The sequence below is a fragment of the Anolis carolinensis genome, chromosome 6, assembly GCF_035594765.1.
Source record: "Anolis carolinensis isolate JA03-04 chromosome 6, rAnoCar3.1.pri, whole genome shotgun sequence".
Classification (NCBI taxonomy): Eukaryota; Metazoa; Chordata; class Lepidosauria; order Squamata; family Dactyloidae; genus Anolis; species Anolis carolinensis.
The window spans coordinates 96710176-96732548 of record NC_085846.1 but is presented as its reverse complement, the minus strand read 5'-3'; the positions used below and the strand labels follow the sequence as shown (position 1 = coordinate 96732548).

At 37.8% G+C, this 22373-nt stretch overlaps 2 protein-coding genes across 2 annotated transcripts in view; both read right to left on the bottom strand.

Moving 5' to 3' along the window:
- Window positions 1–3379, bottom strand: part of LOC100553319 (macrophage mannose receptor 1) — a 43640-nt gene extending 40261 nt beyond the window's left edge. The window contains exons 1-2 of the mRNA XM_016994302.2: window positions 3168–3379; window positions 886–1287 (exon numbers count right to left, since the gene is read on the bottom strand). Of these exons, the coding sequence (XP_016849791.1) occupies window positions 886–1287; window positions 3168–3228 (463 nt within the window). The 5' untranslated portion in view covers window positions 3229–3379. The remainder of the gene's footprint in view (window positions 1–885; window positions 1288–3167) is intronic.
- A 3955-nt stretch (window positions 3380–7334) lies between these two features.
- Window positions 7335–22373, bottom strand: part of LOC100553515 (macrophage mannose receptor 1) — a 43762-nt gene continuing 28723 nt past the window's right edge. Inside the window, exons 21-29 of the mRNA XM_062957856.1 lie at window positions 21030–21172; window positions 18629–18716; window positions 17155–17387; window positions 15935–16100; window positions 14495–14647; window positions 12854–12964; window positions 11894–12100; window positions 10568–10606; window positions 7335–9432 (exon numbers count right to left, since the gene is read on the bottom strand). Of these exons, the coding sequence (XP_062813926.1) occupies window positions 9191–9432; window positions 10568–10606; window positions 11894–12100; window positions 12854–12964; window positions 14495–14647; window positions 15935–16100; window positions 17155–17387; window positions 18629–18716; window positions 21030–21172 (1382 nt within the window). The 3' untranslated portion in view covers window positions 7335–9190. The remainder of the gene's footprint in view (window positions 9433–10567; window positions 10607–11893; window positions 12101–12853; window positions 12965–14494; window positions 14648–15934; window positions 16101–17154; window positions 17388–18628; window positions 18717–21029; window positions 21173–22373) is intronic.

The following is a 22373-nucleotide window of genomic DNA, read 5'->3' as shown; positions in this document are numbered from 1 at the left end:
GTTTAAACTCTGTTTATTAAATTCTGTTTATTTAAACAAATGTAAGGTCATCCTCAATGTAGAACTTTTTATAGTGGTCAGATGTACATACAAAGTATGAACAAACACACATGTAATACCATGTGACATGCATTTGCTCCCAGTCTTTGTCCCCTGATCCTACAAGACTACATCACTGATGATCCACCAAGCTGCTAGCATTTGGGGCATCCATATCATAAAGTCAGTGCAATTACATTTATAGAACTCAATTTTCCCATCAAACTACTTCAGTTAGACTCGATTTATTCTTAGTTCAGTGGGGAATCTCTTGTTTTCCAGAAGTTGATGGTCTAGCATTTCACAGTTAGCATTGCTAATTGCCTGAGTGCAAACTATAAATCATCAGCATGTCATTGCAGCCTGCAAAATACATATTCTGAGCAACATACACACAACTTTGCTACCCTGTTTCCCTGAAAATAAGACATCCCCAGAAAATAAGACCTAGTAGAAGTTTTGCTGAATTGCTAAATATAAGGCCTCCACTGAAAGTAAGACCTAGCAAAGTTTTTGTTTGGAAGCATGCCTGCTGAACAGAACACCAGAGCATGCAGGATCGGTAAATGTACGTACCATAGAATGGTAGTAATAAGAAATTTACTACTAATGTAAATTCTTCATGAAAGAATAAGACATCCCCTGAAAATAAGACCTAGCACAACTTTGGGATCAAAAATAAATATAAGACACTGTCTTATTTTCGGGGAAACAGGGTAAGTAAACTTGCATTTTACTAGAAACATTGTTGTTAGTTTCATTCTTAAACTAAACTAAAGAGATGACTGAACCTATCTGAAGCAACCATGTAATCTAGAGAAAGGCAATTCCTTCTCTGAAACTTACTTTCATAGCCCTTGGTACACAAACTATCTTTTGTTCCATAGATCTTCCAAGTACTCTTCATAGTGGTTATTTTAGATAATACCAAAATGTCCTTCTGTCCACCAGAAGGTTGCAAAAACAAATTTTCCTCCCCAAGTGCCAGAAAGCTCTCATTCCTGCAGGTCCATCTCTGAAGTTCATTCGTTTGGTTACACGGAGAGACTGTGAGTGGAGCCAGGTTGGTTTTTGAAGGCACTGCCAGGCACAACTTCACTGCCATGTTCAATATCTGGTGTTCAGAAATCCATTTAAAATTTTGCCACTCATTATCTTTATTGCAGCTATTCAGGATGATAGATCGAGATTTTTGAGCTTGTATACAAAGATTGAGGCGTTCATTATGTATCAGAAAAGTGTCAGACTCTGTAAAATGGAGAGAGGTAAATGACATCAATATGTTTCCCGAAGATAGCTAGTAATATATAATGGCTCAAGTGTTGACTAGGACTTCAAGGGACCAGGACTGAAATTTTCCCTTGGCTATGGAAACCCTCTGGTTGATCTTCAACAATTAACATGCTCTCAGCCCCAGAAGAAGATAGTAGTAAACCACATTTGAACAAATTTTGTCAAGAAAACTCCAATGATAGGTTTCCTTTAGGATCACCATAAGTCCGAAATGACTTGATGGCACATGGTAACAATAATTTTCCAGGATAATGTTTCAATATGTGGTCATTCACAAGAAGATAAGCTTGATATTGAGAATAAGAGTCAACAAGGCTGAGGCCCCTTCTACACTGCCATATAAAATCCACATTATCTGTTTTGAACTGGATTATATGGCAGTATGAAAAGGTAAAGGTAAAGGTTTTCCCTTGACATTAAGTGGGGGGTTGGTGCTCATATCCATTTCTAAGCCGACGAGCCGGTGTTGTCCATAGATGCCTCCAAGGTCATGTGGCCAGCATAACTGTATGGAGTGCTGTTACCCTCCCACTGGAACGGTACCTATTGATCTACTCACATTTGCATGTTTTTGAACTGCTAGGTTGGCAGAAGCTGGGGCTAACAGCGGGAGCTCACCTTGCTCCCTAGATTCAAACTGCCGATCTTTCGGTCAGCAAGTTCAGCAGCTCAGTGGTTTAATCTGCTGCACCATGGGGTGTAGTGCAGGCTAAGATAGTCCAGTTCAAATCAGATAATGTGGACTTTCTGCTTTGATAACCTGTATTATCTGGCAATGTAAAAGGGGCCTGAGAGAGATAGTAGAGAAATACTTGTCAATTCATTCTGTAGCTTTTTTTCACTGACCCAAATGTTTACTACCCTGAAAATAAGACCTATCATGATTTTTCAGCATTTCTGGGGATGCTTGAAATATAAGGCCTATTTCAAAAATAAGCCCTATATATAGTTCATTTAAAAAGTCAATTTGGAAAAATAAGACTGCCACTGAAAACAAGCCCTAACACATTTTTTGGAGTAAAAATTAATATAAGACCCTGTCTTATTTTGGGGGAAACAGGGTATGCTATGCCTCAGTTATTACTTGTTTATGCTCCAGTCACGACTAAGACACCTAATATAACATCGTAGTCATGGTTTAGATTCCAGTTTATATTATCAATAGAATATTAACTTTGTAATAGTCAACAATAAGTTATTAAAAGTGATGAATCAAGTTAAGAGAATTTAAAAGTTTAAAACAAGATGATTATTTTTATATATTTTGTAACTTCTTTGAACCCATAGTAGCAGACATGTGTGAGATCTGATATAGATCTTTCTGTTTTATGGATAAAATGATTTGGATTAGAAGTATAAAAGGAGGTGGATCTGTTCATGCCAATTCTCCAGAGTTTACAAACTGCAGTCTGCTTCCACCCAGGCTAGATCTACACTGCCATATAAAATCAGATTATCTACTTTGAATTGGATTATATGGCAGTGTAGACTCACATTATTCAGTTCAAAGCACATAATGTGGATTATCTGCTTTGATAATCTGTATTATATGTCAGTGTAGATCCAGCCACAATTACCTTTAGTTTGTCTAAGCATCACTATGCAGTTTAACTAAAAATCTCGAGTTTATTATTCACTACAATACTCTAAGTAGTTCAATAAATAATTCAAAAAGTGTATATTTATTCCAATTTGTCTAAAGATAAAAGTTTGACTTCTGCAAAAGAATTAATCCATTCATTTTTGCAACAATGACACTAAAAGTTTTTTTTATTTTAAAAAATCAAATTATTGACAATATAATAATAGTGATGAAAGCAGTAACAAAACCTTACCTGATGCCTGAAAAGTTGGTTGTATGAGGAACAACAAATTTAGGAGCAAAACGGCAGACATTGGAAACAATTAAACATTCCTTCAAACTAAGAAGTATGAGAGTTAGTGGTTTTTCAGGAACTTTTTCACAAATGTGTCAATGAGGAGAATATTTTCACTTCTCTATTCAACACCAGGAAATATATAGCTCTGTGTGTATGTGTGTGTGTGTGTGTGTATAATTCAATATTTCATAAGAGCCCCCAGTGGCGCAATGAGTTAAACCCTTGTGCCAGCAGGACTGCTGACCAAAAAGTCAGTCGTTCGAATGTGGGAGAGCAGGCTGAGCTTCTATCTGTTAGCTCTAGCTCCTCATGCAGGGACATGGGAGAAGCCTCCCACAGGATGGTAAAATATCAAACATCCAGGCATCTCCTAGCAATGTCCTTGCAAACGGCCAATTCTCTCACACCAGAAGTGACTTGCAGTTTCTCAAGCCACTCCTAACACATACACATACATACACACAAAACATTTCACTAAACCTAGGCCCCTTCTACACTTCCCTATATCCCAGGCTCTAATCCCAAAAACCCAGGAAAGCCCGGGTTTTTTTGTGGGGGTGAAGTGGGGATGGGAATCCTCACCAAAGCGGGTTCCTTAAACCCACTTTAGCATGGATTTTGTCACTGTCTGGAAGCGACCATAGCTTGATGAACAACTTGGTTTGATTAATGTATCCTGGGGAAAAAAATCATCAATATCAATCCAGGATAACAGTACTAAATATTAAGAAAAAAATGTTTCTTGAATGTGTGGCCACTGAGGCTGGATTTACACTGCCCTTTATCTCAGCATCTGATCTCCGATTATCTGCTTTGAACTGGATTATATGAGTCTACACTAAGAGATAATCTGGGATAAGAAGATATTCTGGAATCAGATCCTGGGATATAGGGCAGTGTAGATTCAGCCTAAGATTAAAATCTATGGTCTTTCCAATGCTGTTGTAATCTAATTTCCATTAGTCCTAGCCAACATTGATAATGAGCAGGGATTATGTGAGCCAAAGTTAAGGAATGGACTTAATCAAATGGAGGTGGTAAACTGACATAGAAGGAGGACTGTTACCTTTGGTGATGGTCTCTTTTGCACAATCCTGTGCACTACAGCACCTGTTGCAAGTTCAGTCACATGACAAGCCCATCTCTTGCTATTGATGGGAAAACCTGTCAATAGCTCCCGATGATGCCAGGGTGTGGCAATCTACTTGTGTGATGATCCCCAGCCACTTCTGTGTCAGCACACCAGCACAGAAGTGATATCAAGGTGAGATATTTCTGTCTCCCCACCTTTCCACTATACAATCTCCCTATAATGAAAAGGTAAAATATTTTTCATTTTTTAACAAACAATAATTTTGAATGCTTTTTAAACTATGGGAGAGCAGAGTTCCCACCTTATAAAGTGGTGAAGTGTATGGAGAGGTATGATAGTGGGAATGAACATCCCTGTAAGTTGCCAGAATCCGTAATGGTGCAAATGCCATGAGAAGGGGGCTTTGTGTGAGAAATAATATCTAATTTCTGGACAGACATAGATTCCCCAGTTCTGCTCCAGGAAAATTCAAATATATTGGAAAAGACAAACATTCATCCATTTGAAGGCTCACAAAGAAGAGAAAGTCACTTACCGGAAGCACAATTGCACATTTTATCATATAATTTTACTGAGCATAAATTGGATAATAGCATCAGTGTTTTGCAAGTAGTTTAAAAGTGTGTGAGGGGTGGGGAGGTGGAGAGCACACTTTTTGTAAGATGAGTGTTTTGCAACCGGATAAAGCTATTTGCAATTGTATGGGTGGAGAACATAGTAACTAATAAGCAAAATATCACTGTCCTGCAGTCCACCCCAAAATTCGTTATCCTCCCTTGAAAGAGGAAGTTTTACATTCTTCTTTAGTTAACATTAGGTAGGTAAAGGTTTTCCCCTGACATTAAGTCTAGTGATGTCTGACTCTGTGAGCTGGTGCTCATCTCCATTTCTAAGCCAAAGAGCCAGCATTTTCCGTAGACACCTCCTAGGTCATGTGGCCAGCATGACTGCATGGAGTGCCATTACCTTCCCACCGGAGCAGGAATTATGGATCTACTCACATTTACATGTTTTCAAACTGCTAGGTTGGCAGAAGCTGGAGCTGACAGCAGGAGCTCACTCTGCTCCCTAAATTCAAACCGCCAACCTTTCAGTCAGCAAGTTCAGCAGCTCAGCAGTTTAATCCACTGCGGGCTCCTAGTTAACATTAAAAATTAGTCATTTCTGTAGTGGAAAATTAATGCAGCTTGATATCTTCTATGGCGCAATGCTGTGAAATCATGGTTTCTGAGAAATGAAGAAGAATTTCGAACATGGGATGGGGGTTGAGAAGATGAAGTTACTAAAAATGTTCAAGTTAGTCATTTATACAATGTAAAGAAGGCTTGTTCATTTCTAGTTTCATTTCCCTCTTTTTGGACTGTGTGGGTGAGTTGTGCCTATTTGCTGAAATATTGTCATATAGTCATCTTAACAAAAAGTACAATTTCCTTCTCAAGCCTCTAGTAGGGCTGCCAGAGTGAACACTGGAGAGGGTGCCTTCCCCTTTAATGTGTTTTGTTAAAAATGAAATTTCAGCAAGTGTACTTGTTCCCTGGTTGCATGATAAGCAACACCTGCTGAAAATCCTTTTTTTCTTCATCTATATATATAAATGAGTGATGGCATCACGGCAACCCACAAAACAACAAAACTACAGGCCACCCAACCTCGAAATTTGACAACACAACCCATCATCCACGGCTCCAGTAAGATACAACAAAAAGAAAAGAAAAATAAAGTCCTAATTAGAGGGAGAGGAATAATTGTTTTTATCCAATTGCTGCCAGTTAGAAGGCTAAGCTCTGCCCACTTGGTCTCCTAGCAACCCACTCAGCCCAGGGGACAGGCAGAGTTAGGCCTCACTTAGGCCTCTTCCACACTGCCTATAAAATACAGACACCATCAGACAACGCCACAGCAACACGTGGCCGGGCACAGCTAGTAGCTATTAAAAACATAGTTTTTAATCTGACAATGCTAGTTCTGTTGCACCAAATGGATAGCAAGCTGGCAAATGTAATAGCAAGAGATCCCCCCACCCAAATCTACCTTTCAGAGTTTCACAGACAACATAGTTCCTTCATGTATAGAGACAATATTATTATCCTGGTTGAGGAGCTGAATTTCTTTTGCTTTGACATGGATAATTAAGCTGTGTATTTTCTTGACTGATATAGTGATCCCAATGACAACTAATGTGAATGGCCCATTTAATTTAACATGGGAACTTGTGACTTGGATTTTGAAATGTGACCATCATTTTTAAAGTTATCAGTTTCTTGGCTCTATTAAAATCTAGTCATATGTTGTGTATATTTATTTAGGTATTTGTGTGCAGAAATTTCTGTTATCAGAAATGTGCCTCTATTTATTTATTTTTTATGTCAGGAGCAACTTGAGTCACTTTTGGAGTGAACTAATAATACAAAACAATCCATAGTGGACATAGACAATTGAATTATTGCAGCCCAGAAAGACAGTTTCAGTCTGTGGTGCAACCTGGAAGAAAAGGAGTGCCATCTGGTGGAAAATTGGATTATTGGGTCCACGACTTCCAAACAGGTAGGACATAATAGCAGAGTTGTGTGCCATGCTTGTAAAATTAATTAGACATTAGAGAATAGCTCAGACCCAGTTTTATACTATTAAGAAATTTAGTTATTATTTTTGTAAATAAACCTTTTGTAACTTTAAAGATTAAACTCTGCATCTTTGCCTCCTAAGCTCTAAATTCTTTTCAGGCCACAGCACTTCACGCTCTGCTTGCTGTGAGCTGAATGCTCAACTATAAGTATCCTGCTTGTATTTTTGGATGCTCTGCTGTATTTTTGGGATTTTTTCCCTAAAAGAAACAAGAGACCAACCTTCTGTATTTGTTGTACAGTCGAATTTTCCACATACACAGTTGTGTGTTGATTGTGCAACACAACTGTTGTACTGAATAGTAAGATTGCAAAACTGATTGAGTAACCAAATACACAGAAAGCAAAAACTGCGGCGCACTAGATAAAAGCAATGGAAAAATCAGGAAACTAATTGCAAGGTGCTCTATGGATGAATGATTTATTGATAAAAAGCCTAACATGTTTCAGCCTATATATGCTCTCAAACGCCTTATGTTTATACAGAAGTGTACAAAGACAACACATAAATACACAGTAAAGAAATGCATAATTTTATAATTTATGAAACCATTATTACATTTTTACACGTCCAGTGACCTACACATACATATTTTATTTCTGAGGCTGACGCTTTCACACAATTCACTGGGAAAAAAAGAACTATTTAAAAGGTTTTTTAAATATTAGCAGGTTTTCTTTTTCATGTCAGGAGCGACTTGAGAAACTGTAAGTCGCTTCTGGTGTGAGAGAATTGGCCGTCTGCAAGGACGTTGCTTAGGGGATGCCTGGGTGTTTGATGTTTTGCCATCCTGTGGAAGGCTTCTCTCATGTCCCCACATGGGGAGCTGGAGCTGACAGAGGGAGCTCATCCCTTTCTCCCCAGATTTGGACCGGCAACCTGTAGATCAATAGTCCTGCCGGCACAAGGGTTTAACCCATTACGCCACCGGAGACTCCATATTACCAGATGATCAGGAGGAAAACCAGTTTGCTTTATAACATTTAAGGGAATAGAACTAGAGCCCCTCTTCCCCAAGGATGAACTGTAGTCTCTATACCACATGTACCCAACAACACATATGTTCTGATTACTTTTGAATACAATTTATATAATTAATTATGAGTAAGAATAAGTTTAAGTTACAGCCAGCATGTTATAGTAGCTTGTGTGTTGGACCACAACTCTGTAGACCAGTGTTTTAATCCCTGCTTTGCCATGGAAACCCGAGGGCAATCTTGGGCAAGATATTCTTTCAGCCTAAAAGAAAAGCAAGGCAAAATCATCTCTGATAAGAAAACCTCATGACAGGTTTAACTTTGGGTATCCACAAGTTGGAAACAACTTAAAGGTACATAATAACAATGTTAAACATGATTCATGTAGCACATACACGAGTAGCCTTTTTGGAATAGGAAAAAGGCTCCAAAATGTTTCCGTAAGGTGTCATTCCCATGCTTCAGAACATACAGAAGTTACAAAAATAGGCTAGAGGACTGATGAACATACACTTTTAAATTTGACGAAAAAGCCAATTATGCAACTGGCTTCATCATTCAATCACACATATAGAACAAGATTTTAATTCTTCTTAATTTCTTTGAATTTTTATTCTTATTAGTTCATTGTTCCGCTTCCGATTATTCACTCATGCAGTTGTTGTTTTAAGGCTTTAATCCTTGGATACTACCTGAAAGCAATATATAGAAACTCTGGAACCAATACTAGTGATGTCTGTTTCATCCTTGGCAATGAGAAAAGTGTCAGAATGAAATGCAAGAATATATTGAGTTGTGTGCATGTGGGCGGAAGAAATAAAAAACTCAGGAGATGAAATAATCCTTTGTACCATTTAAGGAAACACATAAAACATACAGTTCTTAGACTTTGGCAATATCCAAAAACAAAGTATGCAAGCGGAAGCAGACTTCTACTCACATTGTACCATCAAACATTTTCTATGAAATTATATTACATTTTCTATGAACATTCCACATCCTGAGCAGTTCTTCAACCCTTCTAAAGGCTCCATGTCTTCAACATTTTGGGGGAGCAAACAAACAAACAAAAATCCAGGCTTTTCCAGTTTATACGGGAGTCCCATCTAGGCCTGAAGCAAGTGATGAGATGCAAAAATGTACAACAATGGATCAAATTCACCAACATTGTTGCTCCAGAGGCTTGCCAATTCTGCTGCAAAGAGTTACTGCTTAAGCGGAATATTTTCCAAATGTTAACTATGGCACAAGTATCCTTCTACTTAGATATAAGTCCAATTGTGTTAACTAGGATTGCCCCTGAAACTTGTCAATCTCTCCTCGTTGTTATTCGCAAGAGATTCTGGGTCTTTCTGGGGGATAACCACACGGTCCTTATTATACAAGGAGTTGTCAAACCCACCCAGGGTTTGTGGTTGCCCCCTTCTTCTCCTGTAGAAAACATAACCTCCGACTCCTGCAGCAGCAAGGGTAAGAAGAACCAGGATGATGGCCACCGTGCTTGTGGCATGCTTTGGCGTTTGCTCTGTGGATGAAAGAAAAATGCACTCAAATGTTTAAATATATTACACAATGGGAAATATTGAATTCCTTTTATATCATATGAACCTTTCCAACCTAAACGCCAAATACAACACTGGCAAGGAAGGCCCCATCTACACTGCTATATAAAATCCAGATTACAGTGTTCCCTCACTTATTGCTGGGGTTAGGTTCACGTGGCAATTGCTATTAAGCATAATGTTGCAGTGAAATTCTACTTCTTACAAATGTTGAAACTTGTGGCCAACTAAGGCTGGATCTACACTGGATCTACACATATCCCAGGATCTGATCCCAGATTATCTACTTAGCACTGGATTATATGAGTCGCCACTGCCATATAATATAAGATAAAAGATAATCTAGGATTAGATCCTGGGATATAGGGCAGTGTAGAAGGAGTGATACATACTCACTGCCACCACTTCAGTAGTGTATTTTTTCCCAAAAGCAAACTACAGTAGAGTCTTGCTTATCCAACCTTCACTTATCCAACATTCTGGATTATCCAATGCAGTCTGCCTCCTGCTGATCCACAGCTGTTTCTCTAGGTAGCAAGGACTGAACTTTTTACGGACTTAACTTCTGACAATGTTGTTACTGTAAGTTCATTTTATGCAATTCTATCTTTATTTGTAGTCAATTTGTTAGTAGCCAATGTTTTTATAGTCAATATTTTCAATACATTACAATGTTTTGGTGCTAAATTCATAAATAAAGTAATTACTACATAACGTTATTGTGTATTGAACTGCTTTTTCTGTCAATTTGTTGTAAAACATGATGTTTGGTGCTTAATTTGTAAAATTGTAACGTAATTAAATGTTTAATAGGCTTTTCCTTAATCCCTCCTTATTATCCGACATTTTTGCTTATCCAACGTCTGCTGGTCCGTTTATGTTGGATAAGTGAGACTCTACTGTACATAACAGCACCTGCGTGCCAGACATTATAAAGCTCTGTAAGAAAGCGCCTGTATAACTTTGTTGCTATTTATGTCCACAAGCTTTTCCCTATTTTTGAGTCAAAAGTTCACTTTTGAGAACCTTTGATCAGGTAGCATTGATCATAGAAATGATTAGCATTTGAACTGTATTTTGGTCATGAAACAACCTTACCTTCTTTACCTGTAGGGGGCACATATGGCTCTTCAAGAACTGCAAAATAAAAAAGGGAATTATAAAGTATAATGAAATTTGTCTTGCAGCAAATTGCACAGCCGTGAATAATTTCTAAAATATATATTTTCAAAAGAGAATAAAAATAGAATGCAATTTTTTTTTAAAAAAAATCCAAGATTTTGTTCCCTAAACCTTTGCAATCTATAAATGAATATAATCTTGGATTTTTTTTAAAAAAAATGGCATTCTAGCTTTATTTTCTTTTTGAGAACATATATTGAATGCAAACTGACCATGTTTTTTATTTATTTATGCAGCACAAATCATCAACTAGCAGCTTTTGCTGCAAAAAACCCCCAACATTTTCTGTGTAGTAAGTAATATTTCTGCATTGAAATATTATTTTCAATACATATACATACATATATATATATATATATATATATATATATATATATATATATATATATATATTCTGCAGAAAACAACCATGTGTGAATTTTACACAGTCAGCTCATGGGCTAAATGAAGGTTTGGCTTGAAATTCCTCTGGCCAAACACTATCTGACTTTATTAGCTGACAACTGAGATATCTTAGATGATTACATTATATTTTAAATTCCACATCTTTGTGGGTCCCACTGTCCTTCCATAATTTCTCTGTTACACAGGTACATAATAAGAGGTGGAGAATGCAGACAAAATGGTACACATTTTTGGAAATATGAGTACAATAATGAGTCAGTTTATACAACCTTTGCTTATTGTAGAGATTACAGTTTAGCTTAGTGTAGAGATGACCTGCACGTCTATCTGCTGCATATATATTGAGTGGTGCACTCATCTGTTCAGTACATTTGTATTGCTGATTCTAAAGATCTTTTCAATCTACTAAGAAATTTTGACTATTGCAAGGGCAGCCTTAAATAATTCCCAGCATCCTTAGGGATGCAGGCTTCTTTGGGTCTAATTTGGATTTAAGTGGCCATTGACTATCTTTGCCATTCAGGATCATTCTATATGATGTTTTCATTCATTGGCCCCCCCATCTACATTGCCATAAAAAAGTTTGAAACTATATTATATGGGCCATATAGATTCATATAATGCAGTTTAACTGCATTATATGAGTCTACACAGACCATATATTACAGTGTAGATGGGGCCACTGTCACTCTGCCCACTTCTAATGGCTAGCATAAAGAACCTTCATCTGGAATGCCCTAATTTGTAAATTTAGTTCAAGTATACTGTTTAACTGAATACTGATTTATCAAAGTCACTGCTAAATTTAGTAAATCACAGTCATAATGTGAGACTTACTCTTGGGTGTTTTACAAATAAATCCTTTTCTTGAATAGTAACAGTCTTCACCAAGCCATTCCCCGTTATGTCCATTTATGAAAATGCACCCCTCTTGAAATACAATATTGTAATCATCAATACTGTAAGTTCTGTTAATAACTCCAGGTGGTCCATTTTTCCAGTTCACAAAATCCACTTTGGTTTTATCTTCCCATATCCATTCTCCTAATTATAAAAAAAATGATCAAAACCAGAAAAAATAGCATTGTGGTTGTAAATAGATTTTAAAATACATTTTAAAAATACACATTGGCCTATTCTCTCTCAAGTTTTTTTCACCGAGGGGAAAAAAGTGTGAGCGTGTGTAATCATATGTCTGATTATGTGTTATTGGGAGAGATAGGGACACATACATGATCAATGCAACAGATGATCAATGCAAAGGGAAAGGTAAATAACATAAGGAAGGGAAGTAAACCTGAGGTTTTTATATGGTAGATGTTCTTTATTCATATCAAAACTATGATTTCTTTCTGTGTGTCTATGAATGTATAAAGGGGGTGGGAGTAGAACTTTAAGTATCCAGCCAAATGTCTGCTGTGATTGGTGCTAAGAGGTGGATAGGTGGAAAGTGAAACCAAAACTACAACAGACTGCATATAAAGATTGCTTTATATACTATCATTAGCAGTACCTATGTGGCAATACTTAGGACCTCATCATATGGAGGACCTAAAGCGGAGGGACAGCGGGAGGAACCATGGAGTAGCATTCAGCTTCATCCCCTCTGGGAAATGCTTGAGCCTTCTTCTGCACACTTGGCGAGAAGGCTCATAAGGACCAAACTGAAGCAAATTTGCTTAAAAGTTCCATTTCCGCTTCCTGTATTACTTGCTAAGGTCTTTCACTTGAATAAAGCAACAATAACATCATATTTTGACATAGCGCAATACAGATAAATATTGAATGTGAAATTACCATCCACATTTTTAAACAGTCCTATCCAAAAATGTTTTGGTCTGAGGTATTTGGTATGGTCCAGCAAAAACTCCAATTCAGCTGAATCTTCTATTGAAGTCAAAGTACCACCTGAGAAATATCAGAAAGGCATTATTTATTAATCTTTATAAAATACAAAAGTTCTAGTCTACCATCCAAACCACTACAACATGCTAACTCCCATCTTCTAAAGCGACCCTAGTAATATTTTAGAATTAACAAGTAAATAATTGTTAAATTGTTAAAAGCATTGTTAAATTTCCAGAATTTTTTTTATAATCTCATTATGAGTTCACCCCAAAACCTTCATGATAATTAATATTCTCTTCTCTTGGTACTTGAATGGAAATGGAGTGGCAGCAACAAATTAAGCACAGTAAACATACAAAAAGATCCCAGGTACAGCTATACCCCAGAGAACATAGTGGGATCTGGCAATAATCTCTTATCAAATATTTCACACATGGTCAATTTCATGCAAAATTAAGCTAAACTGGGACCTTCAGGCAATGTTTTGTTTAAGTTCTTTTTGGCTGCATATCTCCAGTAAGTGAGCCTGAGGACTCTTCTTCAACCTCCTTCAAAGTTATTAGGTTATGAAGTTCTCCAGCACTTTCCGCTATGGTTTACAACATTTACATGACAATCCTGGGATAGATTATCAAAATGTTGGTGGTGAATTGCATCAATATGGTGATCAGATAGAGCTTTCTATGAAGCTGCACTTTGATTATGAGACTCCCTTTCAAGAGAAGCCAGATTAGTTCCATGCTCATTGAGCTTCTGACATGTGATCAAAACTGAGTTACTCCATCTACCCTTAAGTTTCTAAAATTGCTTTTTAATATTAAAAAAAAACATTTAATTGCACATCATTATGAAGTCCCTGGCAGACAGAAAAGCAAAAAAGAAATACATAGGTAAAGGTAAAGGTTTTCTCCTGACATTAAGTCTAGTCGTGTCCGACTCTAGGGGTTGGTGCGCATCTCCATTTCTAAGCCGAAGAGCCAGTGTTGTCCATAGACACCTCCAAGGTCATGTGGCCGGCATGACTACATGGAGTCCCGTTACCTTCCCGTCATAGCGGTACTTATTGATCTACTCACATTTGCATGCTTTCGAACTGCTAGGCTGGCAGAAGCTGGGGTTAACAGCGGTAGCTCACTTCACTCCGCGGATTCAAACCACCAACCTTTTGGTCAGCAAATTCAGCAGCTCAGCGGTTTAATCTGCTGTGCTATTGGGGGCTTCTTAAGAAATACATGTGATTCATTAATAAAAAATATAATATGAAGAGAGAGAATAATATTCAAAAGGCCAATAGGTTCCTGATGCTATATTTACTATGCACTCTTAAAAGTAGGAGGATTTTAAACTAAGTAATTCTTATAGCAGATAAGTGATAACACTCGTTGGTATGGAATAGAAGATATAAATCCTATTGAAGGGGAAGAAGAAATACCAGGATGAGACTGGAGGGGATGTAGGGAGAAAAGAAAAGTGACTACAGAAACATACATTTTTTATATTTTCTTTAAACAAAACACAGTATAGCACTAGTTTGCAAATGAGCTAAGAATTCCCTAGGAAGAAAACAGTACTGTTCCTAACATGGCTCACCTAAATGAGAACATCTCACAGATGCCTGAGGCCAGGATTCCAAGATGGAGTAGAAGGAATAGCAGTGAGCCCGAAAAGAAATCCAAGGACTGTGGTGCTCTTTTGATCCAGGGCATACTCCTGGGGCCTCAGGAAACTCTGTTGGGATTATACCTATAATGAAACAAATATTTTTAAAGAATGCTTTCTTTCCCATAATAGTTTAGATAAGATCAAATTCAGTAGTGAGACCAATTCTCTACTCAGAACTATATACGTAGAATTTTAAACCATACACTTATCTAGTTCCATTAGCTTTTGATTGAATTTAGTGCCGTAAGTGTGCATTTACTTTTCTAGCATAGAGTCTCTATCGATCTGGCTAGATACTATTCTTGAGTCTCATCTTGCTACATTCTGTCCTTGAGTCTCAACCTCATTCAGCTCAGTTAGATTTACTTCCTAGAATTGAACAACAGGAAGTCAAATGCTCAAATCAAGGCAGCATTTTGAGCTTATGGGGATTTTATTTATTTATTTATATATTTATTTATTTACTTATTACAATATTTATATCCCGCCCTTCTCACCCAACAGGGGACTCAGGGCAGCTTACAAAAAACACATATATACAAATTATACAGTGCAATATAAATCAGTTTAAAAAAATATTATTAACTTACATTTAGACTTAGATGAATTCATTTCTTCCTTTGTAACATGAATTGGTAATATGAAGTAGTGGCATATAATCCAGTTTAAAGCAAATAATCTGGATTTTATAGGACAGTGTAGAAGGGGCCCTAGAATGTGTGATTGTGATACCTAGCTTTAAGGATGCTAGTTTAGAAGGATACTTCAGCTACAGCAGTTAAACTATTGTTGTAGTTTAGGAAGTGGTGGCATATATTGAGAAAGGAGAGCTTCTGTACCACTGAGAACATAACTGTAGCATTTGAAGTGGCTCCTAATCTGTTTTTCACAAAGTTGGGTTCCTCTGTCCTACATCTCCTGGTTTTCATTCAGAGGCCTACATGCAGATGAGAACATTAGTTTACTGGATGTACCAATTGACAACTGGTGTGGTGTCCAAGAACGTGTGGGTGAATACAAGTCATCCACCTTACTCAAAGGGTCAGCTTTAAATGATGCTCCTCCTTTTAAATCTTTGTTTCATTCCTCACGAGGTCATGTTTATGATGCACCAGTTTGGAAATAACCTTTCAAACTTTGATTCTCTTTTTAAAAATTGCTTGCTTTTTCTATATTCTGCTTTTAATAAATGTTTACTTATTGGATTACCTGAACAGTGTGTGGTTTATGGTGAAAAGAGGCTTCAAGGCCCTAGTGCAACACTCCTGAAGATCCCTGTGGATAGTTAATAAAAAGACCCTATCGTGCCCTATGTCTGCATCCTGATTCTTTCAAATGGATGTGTAAAAACTTAGTTGTTTTTCTTACCATGATACTGCTCACAAATAGAGAAGTATTTTTCATCACAAGTTCCTGTTTTCCAATGACCATCAAGGTCTAAATAGACACAGGCAATGTTTTCTTTTGGTTCTTCAGCAGCCCAGTTGGTATACACCAGTCTTCGATTACTGATCCACTTGTATTTCTCATTGGTCTACAAGTAAAATGCACACAGAAGAAGTTGACCTTTGCTTATATTGGCTTGGCAAATGGAGAAACAAGGCATCAGTACTAGTTTTCATCAAGAGTATTTCCTTTTACTTTGGAAGACCAGGGGCGCTTCCAAACAGGGCTTAAACCCATGGCGAAGCGGATTTAAGAAACCTGTTTTAGTGTGGGTTTAAGTCCCCATGCCACCCTAAAAATGGGCTTTCCTGGTGGGGTGTCTCTAGATGCCTTCCCAGTAACTACTGGGGGGGCACCCAGACACTCAGAAGCCCCCCCCCAAAAAAACCCCTTAAATTAAAAAAAATTACCGGGTTGCCATTAAGCTGCCCTGGTAGTCCTCTTGGCACATAGAAATGACATGCCAGGAGACCGGGGGGAGGCACTGGGGGGGGGGGAGAGGTGGATGCCATGTCGCACCTTTGGCCCCCAGGAGCCCAAAAGAGTGAGATGGCAGTGGGGACTGATTCTCAGGTAATCCTAGGAGTACCCAGTAGTCAGTTCCCACAGGCCCAATACCCCATTAGACCCAGGACTTTCAGGAAGGCCCGGTTCTAATGGGGTATTTAATTAATTTGAAATAACTCGGTTATTCTGAATTACTTCACTTTTACCCAATATGTCATTTGGTTGTCTCTAGTAAAAGGCCGAAAGGCCTTTTACCTTTCGTTTGGATGGGCCCTAGGTCTTTGGGCCTCAGGTCTTTGGAGGTATTTTTAAAACTTGGATTAACCCTGTCAATTCAGATTTATTTGAAACTAAAATGGATTAGCCTGATGCGTTACTTGGACGTCCCAGTCAAAATTCATTTTCTACGCCACATTATGTCATGATGTAGATGTTGACCACCCTGCTTTAGATGCACTTTCAAACTTCCTTTAAAATAGTATAATTGCCAAAAGAGATATAAGTATAATCATATATTGCTCACTGATTGTGTGCAAAGCTGTAAACAAAGTTGAGTAATAAATATCATGTTCTGGCAATTTCTAACTAATATTTTCAAAGTACAATCTTTGATGTGAACAACATTTTGTTCTTACCAGATTGCTGGTTAGACCAATCCAGGCAGGTTCATTGTATTTAAGCACAAGTAGCCATAGGAATGACTGGACATAGGGATCGACTATGCTGGCAAGTTCTGACTTTTCAGATTTACACCTTTTTCTTGATTCGTCCCATGACATTTTGGGACTAACAAGAGAATAGCTGCTATTTCCATAACGAGTATATCCAGAGGCTGAAATTGTTGTGCCAGAGTAAGATAATATAGCATCTGTAGCAAAAGAAAAAGTAGAAAAGGCAGTAATCTGTTTGGACTGTACACAGTCTTAACAAATATAAATCGATATCACCTGACACTGAAATTCTGAATACTATGTAACATTGCAAATGTATGGAAGTCTAAAATAGAAACGATAAATACCTTCAACCAGGACATATAGAAAAGAAGTAGTAAAGTTCTAAGTAAAGTAAATCTTGGACCATGCTATGCTATTTATTTATAGGCCTAAAATAAATCAATGTAATGCAGGGGTCCTCAAACTTTTTAAGCCGAGGGCCGGTCCACAATCCTTCAGACTGTTGAGGGGCCGGATTATCATTTGGAAAAAAAAAAAAATTCTGATGCACACTGCACATGTCTTATTTGTAGTGCAAAAACAACAACAACAACAACAACAACAAAAATGAAAGAACAATACAATATTTAAAAATAAAAACAATTTTAACCAACATACATTGATCAGGATTTCAATGGGAAGTGTGGTCCTGCTTCTGGCCAATGAGATAGTCAAGTTAATTAGGATTGTTGTTGTTGTTGTTGTGTGCCTTCAAGTCATTTCAGACTTTGGGCGAGCCTAAGTCTAAAATTTATAAATTTATTATTTATTTATTTACTGCATTTATTTACTACATTTGTATCACACCATTCTGACCCCAAAGGGGACTCAGAGTGGCTTACAAATTATATGTACATACAATATATTATATTATTAGCATAGCACAATATTAGCATTATATATTACTATATTGAACGATACCACTATACTGTAATATTATTAGTAATATTATATGTAATATAGAACATATAATTAATATTATTATATGGTATTATTATTAGTGTTATATTGTATTACATTATAATATTATTATCAATATTATATGTATATACAATATATTATATTATAAAACTGAGGGCAGGGGCCAGGTAAATGACCTCGGAGGGCTGCATCCGGCCGCCGGGCCTTAGTTTGGGGACCCCTGATGTAATGTCTAGCAAATGTTAATTTGAAAATGTCATTCTTTTCAAGAGAGTGTTCCTCCATTGGCTTCCTAAATATTACAGTTCCTGCCTAACCAAAAAAAACCACTGTTTTGCATGCAAAATGGCTTCAGTTAATACTTGGACGTGCAGGAGTACTGATGTTGACTCATGGAAATTAGGTTCTTTCAAATAAACACTTGTTTAAAAAGAGTACATTTTACAGTAAACATAAATTTATTTTAAAAACTTACCAGTCTTTCTTTGACAGATATAGCTTTTCTTAGTACTACACCTATCGTTTTTCCAAATTCCTCCCTCCATCATATAAACACACTGCATCTAGGGAATGAACAAGAGTAATCTTTACCATACGTTTCACAGAAGACTTCATCACATGCATCACAATTGCCATGGCAGCCATCAGACGACATCACCTGTGGATCCGCCCCCAACCAGGGTAAAAGAATCGGCAGATGCTTTCCCTGGCAACAAGGGAGGCTTCCTGTGTTCCCACAAGGCCTTCCCATAAGGGCGACACTTTCCTCATGTAATGGGGATAGCGTCCCAAGAGGGAGCTGTGAACGGGGTGGCAGACTCACTCTGCTGCTCCCTCTTTCCTTGCTGGAAGCCAGGTGAAGCAGGTCACTTCATCTGGCTTTTATGATAAGGTGGTAGATTAATCTCTACCATACCAAGAAAAGTGGAAGTCCAGTGGTCTCTTGTAATTCTATCTCCCTCATTGGGTATCCAATCCCACAGTCTACTAGATTTGAGTGTCTGTATCTGAAATTGGGATTGGCCAGCCCGTGGCGGGGTGAGCACCCGTCAATTAAAAATAAAAAATAGCCTCTGCTTGTTGCTGACCTAGCAACCCGAAAGATAGTTGCATCTATCAAGTAGGAGATAAGGTACCACTTATAAAGTGGGGAGGCAAGATTAACTAATTTACGACCTGGAATGAGGAAGTGCCGTCAGTGTGGATGATGAAGCAGCTGCTCCCCCCTGTGGCCAGAATCGAACATCCCCTCAGAAGAACGTTAACTTGCCTCTGCGTGTGTCTCTCAGTCTCTGTTTGATGTGTTTATGGGCATTGAATGTTTGCCCTATGTGTGTTATAATGTGATCTGCCCTGAGTCCCCTTCGGGGTGAGAAGGGCGGAATATAAATACTGTAAATAAATAAATAATAAATAATTGTCTTACTGTACCACCTATGCCACTGTTCAAAAGTCTCATATCCTGAGCTATTAAGTTGATCTCAATGGAGGTATTTAAGACTTGTGTTGGGCAACGCCAACATCCATACTAAGAACACCTCAGGACTTCATGCCTTCCATGATGATCATGGATCTGTCCCAAATAATATCTGGAGCCACTCATAATACAGACCACACTTTGGAACTGGCTTTCTATGGTAGGAGAGATTACAGTGATCTGGGTATGGAAGAACTTTCCATTGTTCAATTGTCATAAAGAGATCTGCTGAGATTTAGACTTATGGGACTTACATCCACTGCAGAGATCATCACTAGCTATGATGGCCATAGCTAATGAAGATTGCAATAGAATAATATATAGATGAGACATTTTCCCTATCCCTGCATTAGTTTTTATCCCACTGGCAAAGATCAACAGGACGAAATTTTCCTAAATGATATATTTATTTACAACATTAAAGGTCTAATTTAAACTCTGTGGTTAATGCATAGGCCTAATTCCAACTGAAGTTGACTACAGGTCAATTTTATCCCAGCAGCATTTTGAAATTTGGTCATAACTTTGTTCCATGTTCTGTACACCATCTCTCTATATCAAAGTCAACGTATGACTGGAGGTAGTTATATGGAATATGTAACTCTTGTGTTGAAACAACTTTACTGCTTAGTTTACCAGTTCATTTTGGGGCACAATTCAGAATGTTGGACAGGAATGATAAAGCTCTATGCAGCTTGGATCCAGAAAGGCTGTATCTTCACATTTGATCCTTTCTGAGTTTAAAGATTCTCTAGGGCTCATTTTCTCTTCATCCCACCACTTGTACAAGTACCTCACCAAATGGAGAACATGGCAAGGAGGCTTTTTAGTTGCTGTTCCCAAGCCATGGGACTTTCAGGCTGATTTCCCCCTCCCTCCAGTCTCTTTTCACATGCAAAGATATTTTTATTTGAATTTAACAATTGAAGGTAACTTAAGGTGCATCTACACTATAGAATTAATGCAGTTTGGCCCCACTTTAACTGCCACTGAACATAGAATCCTGGGAGTTGCAATTTGGTGGGTAAAGAGAAGGCTAAAGACTTCATGAACCTACAACTCCCATGATCCATAGCATTCAGCCATGGCTGTTGATGTGGTTTCAAAATGCATTAATTCTACAATGTAGATGTATTCTAAGTGGCTGTGTGAAAAAGGAGTTAAGGATTGCTTTATGTGTGCTGCGTTGGCTTTCAACTATTTTTGTCATACTGTTGTAAAGTGTTTGTGTTTTAACATGGCATCGTTTAAATTGTGTATTAACCTACTTTAAAATCCTGTACTTTGTTACAAGTCATGTGTGAGTTGCTATGAGTTCCATTTGGAGAGGGATAGGATATAAATGAAGTTAATACATCAACACATAAATCCTGTATTCAAGGGCACAAAAATGTCTTACAGAAAAGGATGGTAATCTTTTGTCCCAGTTTGTATAGTAGACGCCACTTCCATCTGTCCATAAAAAACGTCCCCATGAAGCAATAGCATTCAGTCCAATCCAGGGGCCACTTGGGATGCTTCTTATGTGCACTGTGAGGAAAGCTGAATGAAAAAGAAGAAACATTTTATTATAAAGTTTTGGCAACTACATGTTTCTCATCTTCAAGGGAGGACAGGTTGAGCATCCCTTTTCCAGAATTCCAAAATCCCAAATACTCCTAAACTGCCAACAAGAATAGCTGAGATAGTAACACCTTTGCTTTCTGATAATTTGATGTACACAAACTTTGTTTCATTGACAAAATTGTGGAAAAATAGTATGTACAAAATTACCTTCAAGCCATGGATATAAGGGGTATACGAAACATAAATTTATGTTTAGACTGAGGTGCCATTTGAAAGATATCTCCTTATCTATAGACAAAAGTCTAAGACATGGAGCAGTTCTGGTCTCAAGCATTTCAGAAAAAGGATACTTGTCCTGTAAAACTGGAAATCTTCAACTCAGCAGATTGTATTTCATTTATTCTTTTATATAGGTATAGGTAGGAGGAATTCTAGATCCATCATAACTGCATCTCCCACCAGTCTAAGCTAGCATTCTTACAAGAATGTAACAATAACAATAATTTTTTTAAAATCACTTGAGCTATTGTGCAGAAGGGCCATTTATGGCAGTGCACTGCTTGAGCCCAGGAGAAGGAGAAACATGTATTGATTAAGATAATTCTCCTTTTATTTATACCAATACACAGACCAAAGGCAGTGAAAACAGAATTGATTAGGATGAATTGTACATCTGGCAGAGAAAAAAGATGGGATCTTCTACTTAAGACTACATGTTTTAAGTGCTTATCCCACTAGTCAGTTGTTCCAAGCTGTTCTATTTGCAAAGATGGCTGAAGGCTGGCATTTTCAGCACAGTTGCACTTTAATAGTGCAATTTCCACTGTTTTCTTCTTTTGCACTATACTTCAGTGCTATTCTCAACCCCTTGTTTGCCCTGCTTCCTATGTTATGATTGGACTCTTTATATAAAAAAATTAAATTCAGCCATAATACTGCTATTATGGCATATAACTGCGGTAAAGGTAAAGGTTTTCCACTGACATTAAGTCTAGCCATGTCCGACTCTGGGCGGTGGTGCTCATCTCCATTTCTTAGCCAAAGAGCCGGCATTGTCCGTAGACACCTCCAAGTCAATAGCGGTACCTATTGATATACTCACATCTGAATGTTTTTGAACTGCTAGGTTGGCAGAAGCTGGGGCTAACAGCAGGAGCTCACCCCCGCTCCCCGGATT